The sequence below is a fragment of the Bos taurus genome, chromosome 17 (genome assembly GCF_002263795.3).
Source record: "Bos taurus isolate L1 Dominette 01449 registration number 42190680 breed Hereford chromosome 17, ARS-UCD2.0, whole genome shotgun sequence".
NCBI classification, from domain to species: Eukaryota; Metazoa; Chordata; class Mammalia; order Artiodactyla; family Bovidae; genus Bos; species Bos taurus.
Window position 1 is genome coordinate 56,156,329 of NC_037344.1, and position 14,436 is coordinate 56,170,764.

The following is a 14,436-nucleotide window of genomic DNA, read 5'->3' on the forward strand; positions in this document are numbered from 1 at the left end:
TGAGAGAGAGCTTCTGGAAAAGAGCTTACTGATGAAAGAGAAAGTCAGACAAAAAGACTTTTTTACCCTTGCCTTCTCTTCCTGTACATGGCCATATGAGGTTGAGATGCTTGGAGCTGCTGCAGCCTTTTTTGCAAACATGAGGATAGAACTTGTAGACTCATCAGAAATGGTAGAGAAAATGATAGAAAGACTCTGGGTTCTTGGTGGCATAACAGCTGAAAAAGTAATTCTGAAATCACTCATATCTAAACTTCCTGTAAAGTTATTTATATCATTTAAGCCACAGTGCATTGAGCATTATTATTTGCAACCACAAGTACCCCTAACTGATGTTGCATATCTAAGTGGTACAGCATTTAGTTCCCATCAAAACAACACACAAGGCTAATAACATCAGTTCCTTTTATTATTGTTTACTGTTATTTTCCCTAAACAACAGCACAATTCAAATAACAATGACACGCACGTCCCACCCATATACACAACACCACTAGCCTGCCTGCCAGACTATTTGGCCTTTGCTTGGTTCCTGGTGGAGCTGTCTGGAGACAGCCCCCTCTGTAAAAATCCCGACTTGGACATAGGAGACACAAGAAAGGGGGGACTTTAACCAGAGAATAAACTAAAGGACTTCTAAAGTCCTTGGGGAGTGCCAGCTTGGGAACATGCTATAAATGCCTGGGTGGAGGGCACACGGCACTGTCTGTTTTCATGTGGTTGCAGGATAAATCCCATATGGGGATATAAGACCTGTCTATAACCCTTTGTAAACCAGGGCTGCAGAAACACTGTGGGGTGAGCTACGAGGGCTCCATCAACCAAACCAAGGGGCAGGTTGGACATTGGGAGCCCAGAATGGGAATCCCGGTCCCCAGAGAAAAGCAACTCTTGCATTAGCTGCAAGATAAGATACAAAGTGAAATGTTATGTCCCCTTTTATTTGTTTTGCAACTGTAAAATGTGCAACATTTTCATCATGATAGAAAAGGTAAAGAAGGGAAAACTCCCAGCATTTTGGCCTAATGCAATGGAGCATGACCTGTCAATTGCGCCATCTTGCAGAAAAACCTACTACTAACACTATCCAGGGAATCTGGTCAATCCACCCCGACCCCCAACATTTTAGCCACACTAAATCTATGAGTTCAGCTATAGTAATGTATCCTGGAATCAGAGAAGCCCAGGGGTTGGGGCGGGAACAAGGAAGGGCCAAGACTGGGGTCTCAGGTACAAGTGACTTCCTGGCCGTCCTGAGGAAGCTCATTGTTGAAACTGCTCTCTCCAAACGGTGAGTAAGGGGGAACCTGGGGAGCTTCGATGATCAGCAGGCCTTCTGGGGAAAGGGAGGCAAACACTGTCACAGGATCCACCTCTGCAGGAAGCCTAGGGAAAGTAGAAGATTCATTTATTATTTTTAATACAGCCAAACACTCTTTTATTCATTTGAGAGAAAATATTTTTGATATTGCCTGGTGGGATTATTATTAAACATAATTATTTTTATTATTATCAAAATAATAAATTTAATAATCATAATCATTATTGTTATAAAAACAATAATCCCACCAGGCAATTCCATTACTATCCCTAATACATAGATGAGGTGATTGAGATCAGAGAGGTGAACTGATTTGCCCAAGGTAACACAGCTGGCAAGTAGCACATGGGAAGAGAATTGGAATCCTGGTCTCCAAACTCAAGAGATCAGGCAGCTGATCATGACACTCTTCCTCCTCTCCCAGGCACCAGACTTTTGAAAAAAGTCCATGGTAGGGAAAGCCAGGAGGTTCAATCACCCAGATCTTCCCACCGGTCTAGGCTGATTCCACCTGTTGTAAACACAGGGGTCTTGATGAAAGAACCAGGCAGTAAAGTGAGCCCATGCCGGTCATGGGCAGGACCCTTCCTGGAGGGGCTGGGGAGGTTTTATGCTGTGAACAGCCACCGGTAGCCACATGAACTGCATCTACCAAGGAGATTCCTGATTAACAAGGAGCCTGCAGGGAAGGGTGGGAGAGAAGGGGAACCTGGGCAACTGCCAAGCCAAACTTCTGAAGTAGAGACAAGGCCAAAAGTTTGGACCTCCCTAATGGCAACCCACTCCAATAGTCTTGCCTGGAGAATCCCATGGACAGAGGAGCCTGGCAGGCTACAGTCCATGGGGTCACAAGAGTCAGACATGACTTAGCAACCAGATCACCACCACTCTCGGCTGGGGGATGGGCTGACTCTGTTTAACCCTTTGCACGCCGACCCCTAGGGCATCTGGGACATATGACAGGGCAGCCATGGTCCATAAGAAGGACTCCACAGGCAGGCAGACTGGAGCTCAAATCACACCTCTTCCTGACTGTGTGATCTTGGGTTAGTGACCTCACCTCTCTGACCACAGGTGGTTTAAAACAGCACCTATCTTTTAGGGTGGTGTGAGAATTATGTAGGATGATGAAAGCAAACGGCTTAGCACAGTGCCTGGCATATAGGAAGTGCTCAATAGGCATCAGCTACCACACTGTCATCGTAGGCATCAGATGTACAAGTGGGCACCTTGATAGCTGTGACTATTTTAGCATCATCACTGACCCGTGAAATGTCAGCAGCCAAAAGGATGTCAGCTATCCAGGACAATGTTCCCATATTACGCATGGGGAAACTTAGGCCCCAGTATGGGAACAGACTCATTCAAGGGCTCTTACCAGGTGGCCTCTATGTTGAACCCACTTGGTGGGAGAGCTATCCCTCCTGGGTCCTCTTGCAAAAGGGACTGAGGTTCAATGAAACCGGTGGGAAGATCTATGGTGATTGAACCTAAAGAAACTAAATCCTTTCATTTACAACTAAGGGAAAGTCTCAGCTCTGTTAACACAGAGCTTTAACATGGCTGTAACACCTCAGCTTCTACTATCTCTTGATATTTTCTCTCTTTCAACAAAGAAAGAGCGGATCTATGACTTAGGCCCTCAGGCAGGCAACACTGTCTAGTCAGAATTTAACCACATTTTGCTTTGGGTTTATTTCACAATTGCCTTCTTGAGTGAGTGAATGTTTGACTAATGAGAACTGAACTTTATCAAAAGTGGGTTGATTGAAAAGAAAAAAAAAATCACAAGCAAATAATAGTATAGGGACATAAGCACAGAAGGCAAAAAAATAATTGAAGATGGTTTGTGAATGACTCATTTGGTCTCTCCTATCCAGCCAAGTAGGAGGGCTTCCCAGGTGGCGCTAGTGGTAAAGAACCTGCCTGCCAATGCAGGAGACATAAGAGATGCAGGGAATAGATCCCTGGGTCAGGAAGATCCCCTGGAGGAGGGCATGGCAACTCACTCCAGGATTCCTGCCTGAAGCATCCCATGGACAGAGGAGCCTGGTGGGCTACAGTCCACAGGGTTGCAAAGAGTCGGACACGACCGAAGAGACGGCACAACCAAGTAGGAAGTCCGTGGGCTTTGAAGATGGGGAGACCCGTGTGCAATCCCAGACCTGCTTGTTACGGCCGTGTGACCTTACCTGAGTCCTGTCAACCTTTGAGCCTCAGTTTTCTAATCCACGAGATGAGCTTAAAAATACCAGCTCTCTGCGTGCTGTGCTAAGTGGCTTCAGTTCTGTCCGACTCTTTGTGATCCTATGGACTATAGCTCGCCAGGCTCCTCTGTCCATGGGATTCTCTAGGCAAGAATACTGGAGTGGTTTGCCATTGCCCTCCTCCAGGGGAATCTTCCCAACCCAGAGATAGAACTTGTGTCTCTTACATCTTCTGAATTGGCAGGGGGGTTCTTTGGCACTAGGCACTACCTGGGAAGCCCAATAGCGACTCTGCAGGATTCTTTTAAAGACAGCATAAAATTAAACCTCTGCATCTTAAAAAAAAAGGGGGGGGGCACCATTGTCTTGTGTCCTGTCTATGGAATGAGTTTTCAATGAAGAAACTTTTTTTTTTTTATGATCCTCAGAGCTTGCATCAGATGCTTATTTATTTATTTACTAGCTGTAGCATGTGGGATCTTAGTTTCCCAATCAGGGATTGAACCCACACCCCTTGCATTGGAAGCACAGAATCTTAACCACTGCACCACCAGGGAACTCCCAAGCCTCTACATCTCTTAACCTGGCTCTAGACACACCACTGCTGCTGCTGCTAAGTTGCTTCAGTCGTGTCCGACTCTGTGCGACCCCATAGATGGCAGCCCACCAGGCTCCCCCGTCCCTGGGATTCTCCAGGCAAGAACACTGGAGTGGGTTGCCATTTCCTTCTCCAATGCATGAAAGTGGAAAGTGAAAGTGAAGTCGCTCAGTCCTGTCCGACTCTTAACGACCCCATGGACTGCAGCCTACCAGGCTCCTCCACCCATGGGATTTTCCAGGCAAGAGTACTGGAGTGGGGTGCCACTACCTTCTCCTGACACACCACAGGGGGCTGCAAATGGCAGATCAGATTCCAGGGAAGCTGTGGAGCAAAGACACTACAGTCTGCTTTGGTTCTGGGCATCCTCTGTTGATGACTTCTTGCATTCCCTGGTCTTTCACTCCAGGGAGGTGTGGAACAGCCCCTGTCTCCAGTCTTTGCCCTGCACTGGGCCAGACTTGCAAATTCCAGTCTCTCCCTCATCCAGTCAAAACGGGGTCTTTCCCAAAGGGATGTGTGTGTTGGGAAGAATCCCTAGCTGTGGGCAAGGCAGACGGCTGGAGCATCGTGTCTGGGATGAAATCTCCAAAGGCCTCAGCTGGGTTTAAGGAGCTTCCCTAAACTCTAATGACTGGAGTATTTCCTGGGAGAGGCAATGAGACCTCTGAGAGGGGGCTGGGGCTGTCCCAGACCCCAGTCCTGCTGCTTGGTGATGGAGTCAGGGCAGGGCCGGGAGGTCTCAGGACTCCCAGCTGCTCTTGTGTGATTCCAGTCTTGCTGAGTCTCTAGTAGATTAGTCCCCATGGGCTGGGCACATGCTCTCACTCCCCATCCTAAGGGAAGTTGGGACAGAAGCCCAGAACAGTTTAGCACGTCGCTCCAAGTTACCCACTCAGTCGTGGCGCCAGGACTCCCTACACCCAGAAGCGAGATTCAAAATATTTAATGACTGGCACAGCTGGACATTGACCAACTGGAATAGATGGATCCATGCCATGGTGATGGAGGAGGGTCCCGGGGCTCTTTGGTTGTTGGAACGTGGGGAGGTTTGGAGGGTTTGCGAACTGCATCAGGATGGTCAAGTGACCGAGGAGAGCCTCTTGGGGGAGGGTGGTCCCGGCCATGATTAGTTCAATACTGTAGAAATAGCCTAGCTCAGCTGCGGAGCCCCATTTGAGTAGTGGCTCTGCTTCCGGCAGCTTTAGGCGTTTCTATCTGGTCAAGTAACTCGCAGCAAGCTGTTTTTTCCCAGAGGCCTCAGAGATGGTGAGATCCATGAAAACGGCTGTCTTTAGAGATGATGAATTTGCTGACTTCTTTCTGGCTCAGTCCCTTTCACAGCTGTGACCTGCCTGTGACTCCATCCTGAGACCTTATTTCAGTCTCTTAAAAGAAACATCAGCCCTCTCGCTCCCCTCCCATCTCTCTCCTCTCTCCCCATCTCTCCCCTCTCAGCAACGTCTGATCTGGCTGTGGTACTAGGGGAAGGTGTGGGTCTTGGTGATGGCAGGCCAGCCAGGGAGAAAAAGTTTGGTGTTTGCCTTATCAGGAAGTGTCTACAGGCTTTTGAGTACTCCAGAGGCGCCTGGTGGGTTAGGAATGGGCACATGGTGGGAGAGACAGGATTGCGGAAGCTTAAAGCTAAAAGCAGCCTCAGAATTTAGCCTGTGCCATCTGCCCAGACACAGGACAGCTTTGCTGGGGTGAGGGGAAGGGTTAAGATTCAATAACAACAGTAGTAAAAACAAACCGACACTTATGGGGACCTGCTGTGTGCCCACCGCGAGCTGTGATCTCATTTCCTTTGTGGGTATCTCCACAAGGCTCAGCATCCCTTCCTTTTATGAATGAGGAAAGGGCATTCCTTGCTCAAGAACTGAACATGGTGAACTCAAGAGTTCAAGGGTCTGTTTGGGGCTGTTATGAATGCTCATTTTCAGGACCCTGGGTGTATCGTTTCACCTCTGGGGGATTTAGTTTCCCCATAATACAAGGAGGGTGCTGTCTCTTTCCCCCACTGCATACCTTTGCTTCAAAGGTGAAACAGGACTAGAAGAGACTTTAGAGCCAGAAGTGCACAGAGGGGTGGGGTGCCATTTAGGGGGACGAGGTGTCTGTGAAGCAGCCGGCCACTGGCACATCGCTGTGAGACTTTTCTCCCTACAGGTACTGCCATCAGGGCCTCCGTCTGTCTTTGATTCTTTGGCTCAGCCTGGTGGTGGCCTTCCTGCTACTCGCATAATCCCCCAGTCTCAGCCCTTCTCACTCCCCTTAGCAAAACTGGCCCTTCTTTTCTCCCAATCTCTCAGCCTCAGAGCCCTTCTAGGTCGAAGACAGCAGGACACTTTCCAGCCTAATTCTTACGGGTGCCCTAGGGAAGGCCATGGGAGACCTGGAACAAGCAACCCTTGAAAGGTTCTGTTAGGAATCTGGAGGCATGATATCACGTGGGTGGGTGAGTACCCCGATTTTCATGGAATTGTGGACGAGTCATCTTGCCTCTCCTATTCTTGAATTCTTCATCTACAAAACGAGATTGTTGATCCCACCTCACAGGGCACTGAGAAGATGAACTGGCATCCCCCTTTCTGGGAACCCACTGTAGGTTTGTTTAACTTCTCACGGGGTTCAATCCCCTGCCCTGGGGCGGGTCTCTTGAAGGAGAGATGCCCAAGACGGGTCCCAGGCATGCCGCCCCCACTCCAATCCTCCCCTGAAATCCAACTTCCAGGTTACTTACTGGATTTTCTTTGTGAAGTTCTTGGAGACGATGCCCCCCTCTTGCTGCTTTTCTTCGTGTTTACCTGGAAGGGAGAGGAAAGTCACAAGTCAGCATCTGCGTCCCATGGGCATCATTCAGGATTCGGCTCAGATGGGAATGCTGCCCTGGCCTCCTGTGTGGCCTGGGGCTCAGTCTAGAGGCTCCAGTTGTCTGAGCCTGTGGTCCCTCGTCTGCTAAGTGGACCCTCTTGAAACCACCTCCCATGCTGCTGTGAAGATGCAGTATGACAACGGGTAGGTCAGGAGGCCTTGACCGTGACTTGTAGATGATTAGGAGTTAAGACCCAGGAAATCACAGGGATGGCGTCCTGTCTTCTAAGACCCTGCACTGCACCTTCTAAGTCTCACATCTCACCCTTTGCTCCTAACCAGCCAGGAGATCCTTGAGGCCAACATCCCAAAATGAGCGAGAGGATACAAGTCAGGCTAGTTTGCTAGCCCCCCGGGCTTTATAACGCACAGAGCCCTTTCCCAGCTCTGAGAATGGGCTTTTTTTCTCCCTCAGTTACTGATGTGAAAACTCAGGCCTGGGGCTGGGTCCAAGCTCACCCAGCAATTGTGTGGCAGCCCAGGCCTCAGAACCAAATCTTGGAAACCAAGCCAAGGACTGAGGTCCGCTGCCCCTGTGCCTGTTCCAGCTTCCAGTTAGTTCTTTGAGCCCCATTATCTGTACCTAGTCCTGAAAGAATTGCCTGGAAATAATAAGGCATCCATCTCCAAAAACAAAGTAGAAAACACCCAAAGGGTGCTTCCCTGAGAAATGACACATGAAGCAACATGGATATGAAATTCCACCTGCCCCCTCCTCCTCCTGGAAGACAAGGGCTTTTTCTCTTCCCTTAGGAAGTAAAATATGAAATTACAAGAGGGCTTAGGCGCAGACTGGCTGTCATGTTGCAATTTATGTAACAAATTCTGAACCCTTTGGCCCCTCCCCACTCTTGAGTCTTTGGAGACAGTGTCTCTAATTTCTAAACAATGCGGACTAGAGCCCAGCAGAGTCATTAGGCTCCTATTATTATTAACTCCTCATTTGTGGGGCCACACTGCAGGGCCGAGAATGCTCATTTACCCAGGGACACCCTTCTGAGGGGCTTTGGAATCTAGACTGTAAATAACCTTGTGTAATACAATGTCTTACTGCAGTCAAGATTTTAAGCTGATAATTTATAGGTGATTACATTATTCATTACCTTTTTATTATTCATTATTCCTTTATTAATAACTTTTTCTGATTATAAGATAATGCATGTGTATGTTTGAAAATGTAGAAAGAAAAGACAATCAAAACCCTCCATAACTGCATCACCCCAAGAAAACTACATTTTTGTATATGTTCCAGATTTCCCTGTTACTGAGAAATGCATACATGTTATATAATACAGATGTATATCATCTATTTTATCAAAAATCATATTGTATGTTATGTCCGGAACTTGTTTTTCTCTCTTGTTGACCCATTATAATCATTTTTCCATATTACAGCAACTATTTGTCAACAACATGACTTTTTAAAAAATTAACTTATTTTTTAATTGAAGGATAAATGCTTTACAGAATTGTGTTGGTTTCTGCCAAACATCAAGATGAATCAGCAATAGATATATATTTGCCAACAACATGACTTTTAATGGCTGCAGGGAAATATAAATTCATTCAGCCAATCCTTGGCTTTGGGGTACTGAGAGGGTTTTTGACGTTGGAAAGAACCTCACTGTGCTGAACATACCTATAGCTAGATTGTCACACCCAGCCTGATGACTTCCTAGGATAAATTTCATGTTCTAGAATTTTGAAGGCTTGCTCTGTATGTCGCTAAATTTCCCTCAGGAAAGACTACATCAATGTAGTCTCCCACTAGCTGGGCAGAAAGGGGAACATTTATAGGAATTCATTTTTAAACATGAGCGTCTGCCTAACTAGAACATACTCTTCTGCGAATGTGCTGCTGCTTGGAGCTTGGAGAGTTTATTCTGACCTGCCAAGTCCGTGACCACCAGCTGCCCAGTTCTGATACAGGCCTGTGGCCAAAGGAACACTGTCTATCCCCTGGTCCACTCCCCAAAGCCTGGGCCTCCAGAGACCTGCTTTCCCTGGGGACAGGCCAGTGCCTCTGACTCAGCCCTTTTGCATACTTAATATCCTGGCAGTAATAAACGACAATGATGACGATGGTAAAAATAATAATAGCAAACTCTTTATATCGCACTTTCTTGGTGTCTACCACTGTTCTAAGCACCTTACTGATATCAACTCTTAATCTTTCACAAAAACCTTAGAAAGCATTACCATTTTGTGGATGGGGAAAGGGAAGTTCAGAGAGGTTAAGTGATGTGCCCAAGGTCACACAGCTTGGAAGTGCTGGAGCAAAGACTCCAAGGCAGGGGTGTAGGTTAGGGTTTGAGTCTGCTCTGACCTCTCCTAGTACTTTGCTCCTCTTCTCTGAACCTCAGTTTCTTCTTTTCTCCAGTGGTGGTGACAACTTTCTAATTATTGGCTACTGTGAGGAGCCAGTGAGAGTGAGTCACAGAATTGCTTCAAAAGTTGTAAAAGGGGGATGCTTCTGGCTTATTTTGATATTTGAGGAAAGAACTGGTCCTCAGAAACAAAATGTCTCTGTCTATGCTCTGAAAATAGAGTACTGGGGTTGGGGAGAGGATCTTTGAGCAAAGGCAGCTGCATGAAGGGGGGCTGGAGGAGGGAGTTAACCTGTAGAAAGAGAGTGCTGCTAAGAGGCTCCAGTTGAAGCTCAAGTTGCATGTTATTTGAATATCTATTTATTGGGGCAGCTTAAGTGCTATGACTGATTTTTAACTTTTTAATTTTGCTTTCCTATCTACATTTTCTACCATAGAACATTTTTTTGTAAATAGAAAAAAAAAAAAAGCAATTATTATGAGTCTTTAAAAAATAAAAAAGAACTCATCTAGAGGCCAGGGAAGCCAGAGGCCCCTCACAGCCACTGAGAGATGTAGGTGCCAAGGGGCGGCATCAGCACTTCAGGGAAAGCCACTGGCCCAGCTGAAGAAAGGAGGTGCTGTTTCCAGGGAAGGCAGAGGCCCTGGGATTAAGGAAAAGGGATGGAATAAGGCCTAGGGGCTTTCCAGTTCCTTCCTCCATCAGAGCCTGGCCCAGTGACCCATGAAGAGAACATTTCTTGGCTGGTGACTGTGGGGTGGGGGAGGGGTGTGTGTGAAGCATGATGGAAATCATTTAGTCTAGCAATTTCCAAACACTTCCCTGGACCTAGACACTCATATGTGGTTGGGTAAGACAGGGCCGCCTTTCAGAGATTCATAAACTATATTAGCAAATTCAAGGCTCTGATAAGTCCTGCAGTAAGGAGACCCGTTTGTAATTTTGCTTCATATGGTACCTTTGAAAATCCTGGAACCCCTCCCCCAATTTATTAGATTCCTAGTGATATCTTAAAACATGCCATTTGGCAAATACTGATCTAGTCCAACTCCTTATAAAACCAAGGGTACATGTGAGGCCCAAGAGGTGGTAGGGTTTGCCCCAGACCACTCTAGAAGCAGATCCTGTCATCCTGATTCTGAACTGTCTAAGCAGGCTTGACTTTGAATTTCCGACCTTGTTATGGAGAAGCAGATGATCTCAGGTGACTGTGTCTGGGCCTCAATTTCCTCAACTGTAAAGTGGGTGTATCAAATCTATGCGTATTTTCTCAGAAGTCCATGTGAGGAATCAGTGAGCCAAAACATGTCAGCCTTTAGCACAGTGCCCTGCATGAAGAGTTTCAGGAGGAATGGGTGTGTCATTAAGTGAGGTAGGAGGGGAGACTGGTCTGACTCCCCACATCCCTTGAAAACTGCTTTTTAAATGGAGCCCAGGATGTCAATTTGATTTTTAAAATCCCTATTATAAGAATCTCTGTATGTACTCTCAGGCCATTGGCATTCTGTCAAGTCAAAGTTGCTAAGTGCACAGTTGTGAAGCATTTTCAACCTAAAAAGGCATTGTCTTGTTTTTGTCTTATTTAAGCCCCCAATGACCCCATTTTACAGATGTGGAAGCTGAGGCTCTGTGACTACTCGGAGCCTCTTGGATTAGTAAGGTACTCAGCTGGGATTGCAGCCTGGAACTCCCAGACCCTATCTAGAAAGGAAAATGAGAGAAAAAGTCCTCCAGGTTGGACAAAGGTCTCCTGGAGGGGCCACAGGGTATGGGAGACCCTCCACCCAGGAAGCCTCTGAAACCCTAATTAAAACAAAGACAGGAGGAGCAGTGATAATAATCACCTTGTTTGCAGAGTACCAGGCAGACATTTTCAGCTCCATCTTACAGACACTCTGCATTTATTATCATAGACTGTACATATTTCATCTTCCCTACAGCCTTGCTAGTTGGATATTATTTACCCCCATTCTTTAGATGGGTAAACTGAGGCTCAGACCAGTGAAAAGACTTTCTTGTGCACATCCACCCAGAAAGTATAAACAGTGGTGGCGGGATTTGAGCCCAGGTCTCAGGGAGCATCTAGCAAGCATTCATTATGTATGTGTATATGAATTGGGGCCTTACTTTGTGCCCAGCATTTTAATAACATCAACAACAGCAACAGTACCGATCCCTTGTGTTTTAGGCATTGTGTACGCACTTTATACACGTCGTTTTTTGTACGCACTTGACCTGTGTTGTCTCTTTTAAGACAACAGTCCTCAGGCGGTACAGCCATTTGAACCCCAATTTCCAGATAAGGAAACAAAGCACAGAGAAGTGGTTTCAGATGTCTGGCTCCTCAGCCAACTCAGGAAGCCTTGACTGCCCTCCTCCACCAGCATAAGGCTCCAGTGTGCCTCCTAACCCACCACACCCTCCCGAGCCTTTGAAACTCCCCCTCCCCCCACCCCCGCCCCACCCCGCCCCCGAAGGCTGCTCTGCTGGGGCTTGTCTCTACCCAGCCTGTTTGCAATGGCTTTTATTGATTTTCTGGCTGGTCGAGCTTGCCAGGAACCTGCTTTTTAATAGAATGTTAATTGGGAGGGAAGAGACAGAAAGCTTTTCCCCGCTGCTCTGCTTCACAGGGACTAAGTGTCCATCTCTTTCCTGTTCCCCCAAACATTCCCTCTTCCAGAATGGGATGTGGGCAGGCCCGGACTCTGCCGGCTGCTGACTCACGGCGTGTCCTTGGACAAGTCCCTGCCTGGGCTCAGCTTCCTCAGCAGTACAATGGGACTAGTTGAGAGCAGCAATAGAAAAGCTGTAGCCCTTGGCACCTAGTAGGTGCTCAACGTATCAATTCGCTTCTGACCTCCCAATTCCTGACTTAACCTCTCTGCACTTCAGTTTCCTCATCTGTAAAAAGAAGAGACAGACAAGACCTGACTCTTCTGCTTCTGTTCACTGAGATGCCACAGGTAAAGCGCTGAGCATGGTGCCTGGTAGACAGTAAGCGCTCAGTCAACGTTACCGCGTCATAGCTTTGTAACCGCGATTATGCCTCAGTATCCTCATGTGGGACAAGGGGAAGGTGTTTCCCTTGAAATCTGAGCTAGTTACAGACACCCCCTTCTGGACTGTGTCTTGATGTTGGGGTGCATGAACCCCGCTTCTTCTTTGTTTTTCTACCCCTATATCTATTATTCTTTACATTAAATTCTGTTAAAACAGGTAGTGTGGTTTCCATTTCCCTGCCTGTTAGCTGGTTGATGCTGCACCCAAAGGTTAAAATTTCTCCTGGGAGCTGGAAGAGAGGGGCTTTTCTGTAAAGATAACTTTACGGGTTGCATTCCTGAGCCCTGAAGTCACCTGTGTCATGCTGTCATAGTGTCCCCTCTAAGGGAGCGTCCTCCTGGCTCTTTGCAGCTGGGCCCTCCCCACCCCCAACCCCCATTCTCTCCTTCTTGTCCTCCCCCACTCACCAGACACCTCCACGTATCCGTCCTTGGTCTTTACCATCAGCTCCTCCGGCTTAAAGCTGTGCACGTTGACACACACTTTCCAGGGCTCCCCGGGGAATGGTGGGGGGCTCCTGCCCTCAGCAGGCACCCCAAATCTGGTCATGGCAGTGGGCCCCCGGGGCACCATGCCCGACCTCAGGGTCCCCGGCCAGGCGGAGGAGAGTCGAGGCAGGGCCCAGTCAGGCCAAGAGGCAGTCAAGTCGTCGGGGAAGGGGTCCATGCCAAAGCCATCGTCCAGCAGGCGGGAGGACAGGGGCGAGTCCCTGAAGGGGTCCCGGCGCCGGCGGCTCGTGTAGTGGCAGGGGAAGGGCATCTGACCGTCAGCCATGATGGCTGCTGAGCTGAAGGGGAAACAGAGGCTCAGAGAGAGGGAGCCACCTGCCCAAGGTCACACAGCAAGGTGAGGTGGGTGCGCTGGCCTTCCAAGCTTATTCTTCAGATTCAGAACCATCCACTGCCAGGGACAGAGGCACACACTTGGCTGGGGTCCGAGCCCCCAAAGACACTCCAGCCACGAAGGCGACCTCCGGTTGGTCCAGCAGAATTCTCAAGGACCCCTCTCCACACAGCCTCGCCGGAGATCAGCCAGCCGCCACTGTCCTCCCAAGCGGTCCAGGCTCCCAGCCAGAGCCACTGAGTGAAGCCGAGAGCTTAATAAACCCGGGGACGCAGGCCTAGAAACTTCTCCTTGCTTCTCGTGGGCTGGGCGCCTTCTATTTATTGCTTCTTGGGGCTGGAGGCGGGTTTTGTAAACGCCTCCTGTCACAGGAGTATTCGGAGGTGATGAACCAGCCCCAGAGAATCTGCTGAGGGGGACAGCTGGGCTCCCAGGGGGCTGGGAGGGGCCTTCTCCGCTTCTCCGGACTCTCCTCCCCCAGCTCGGCTCAGCCCCGCCCTCTCTGCCGCTCTCTCCCCCGGAGCCCGCCCGCCCCTAGCGGGGCACTATGGCCTGGCTATTAATAACCCTGCCTGGGTGAGGGCTCAGGTCACCCTCTGGAAATACCTTCCTCAGAGCCTGCTGCGTCCGTCCTCCTCCCTGGGGACCCGCGGAAGGGGAGGAGAGAGACTCCGGAGCCCAGTGGATTTGAAGGCAGATGGCCCTGGGTTGCCATCCCCTCTTTCAAGACTTTAGCATCCTCAGGCTCTCAGTGCTTGCCTTCTGAGGGGAATAACATTCTTCCGCAGGTGGCTCTGAACTATCTGCTTTCCCACCTGGAAAGTGGATGTAACAGTAGCCTCCTGACGGATGTGTCATCCTCCTTAAAACATTTAGCAAACCATCACTTGTATATTTTCAATGTTGACTCTCAATTACATAATGCTTGCTAGGTGCCAGGCTCTGTTCTAAATGCTTTACACACATTAACCGGCTTTATCTTCATCATCAATCCCTTGAGGTGAGGGTACCACGCTGATCTCCATTTTACAGATGAGGAAGCTGCCATGGGAGTGGTACCCAATGGCAGCTTCTCTTATGGTGAGGACAGTTAAGCATGACAGTTATCAAAGGTGCTGTATTCAGGCAGGGTTTCTGGTCTGATTTTCCAAGCCCAGAGAGGGCCTGTTTGCTAGGTTCTTCTGCCCCTCCCATGTAGCTCAGAG

General features: G+C 48.5%; 1 protein-coding gene across 1 annotated transcript; it reads right to left on the reverse strand.

Annotated features, from left to right (window-relative positions):
* Nucleotides 1-389: 389 nt before the first annotated feature.
* On the reverse strand, nucleotides 390-13,640 carry HSPB8 (heat shock protein family B (small) member 8). The gene is made up of 3 exons (NM_001014955.1): nucleotides 12,796-13,640; nucleotides 6,870-6,933; nucleotides 390-1,386 (listed from the first exon to the last, which is right to left on the reverse strand). The coding sequence occupies exons 1-3, from the start codon at nucleotides 13,160-13,162 to the stop codon at nucleotides 1,227-1,229; spliced, it is 591 nt and encodes a 196-aa protein (NP_001014955.1). The 5' UTR covers nucleotides 13,163-13,640; the 3' UTR covers nucleotides 390-1,226.
* Between the last annotated feature and the right edge of the window lie 796 nt (nucleotides 13,641-14,436).

Excerpts from the sequence above, each read along its gene's own strand:
- HSPB8 (NM_001014955.1), bottom strand. The coding sequence starts at position 13,162 with ATGGCTGACGGTCAGATGCCCTTCCCCTGCCACTACACGAGCCGCCGG. Across the intron at positions 6,934-12,795 it reads CGGATACGTGGAGGTGTCTG|GTAAACACGAAGAAAAGCAG; the intron begins GTGAGTGGGGGA and ends TCTCCCTTCCAG. Across the intron at positions 1,387-6,869 it reads AACTTCACAAAGAAAATCCA|GCTTCCTGCAGAGGTGGATC; the intron begins GTAAGTAACCTG and ends TACTTTCCCTAG.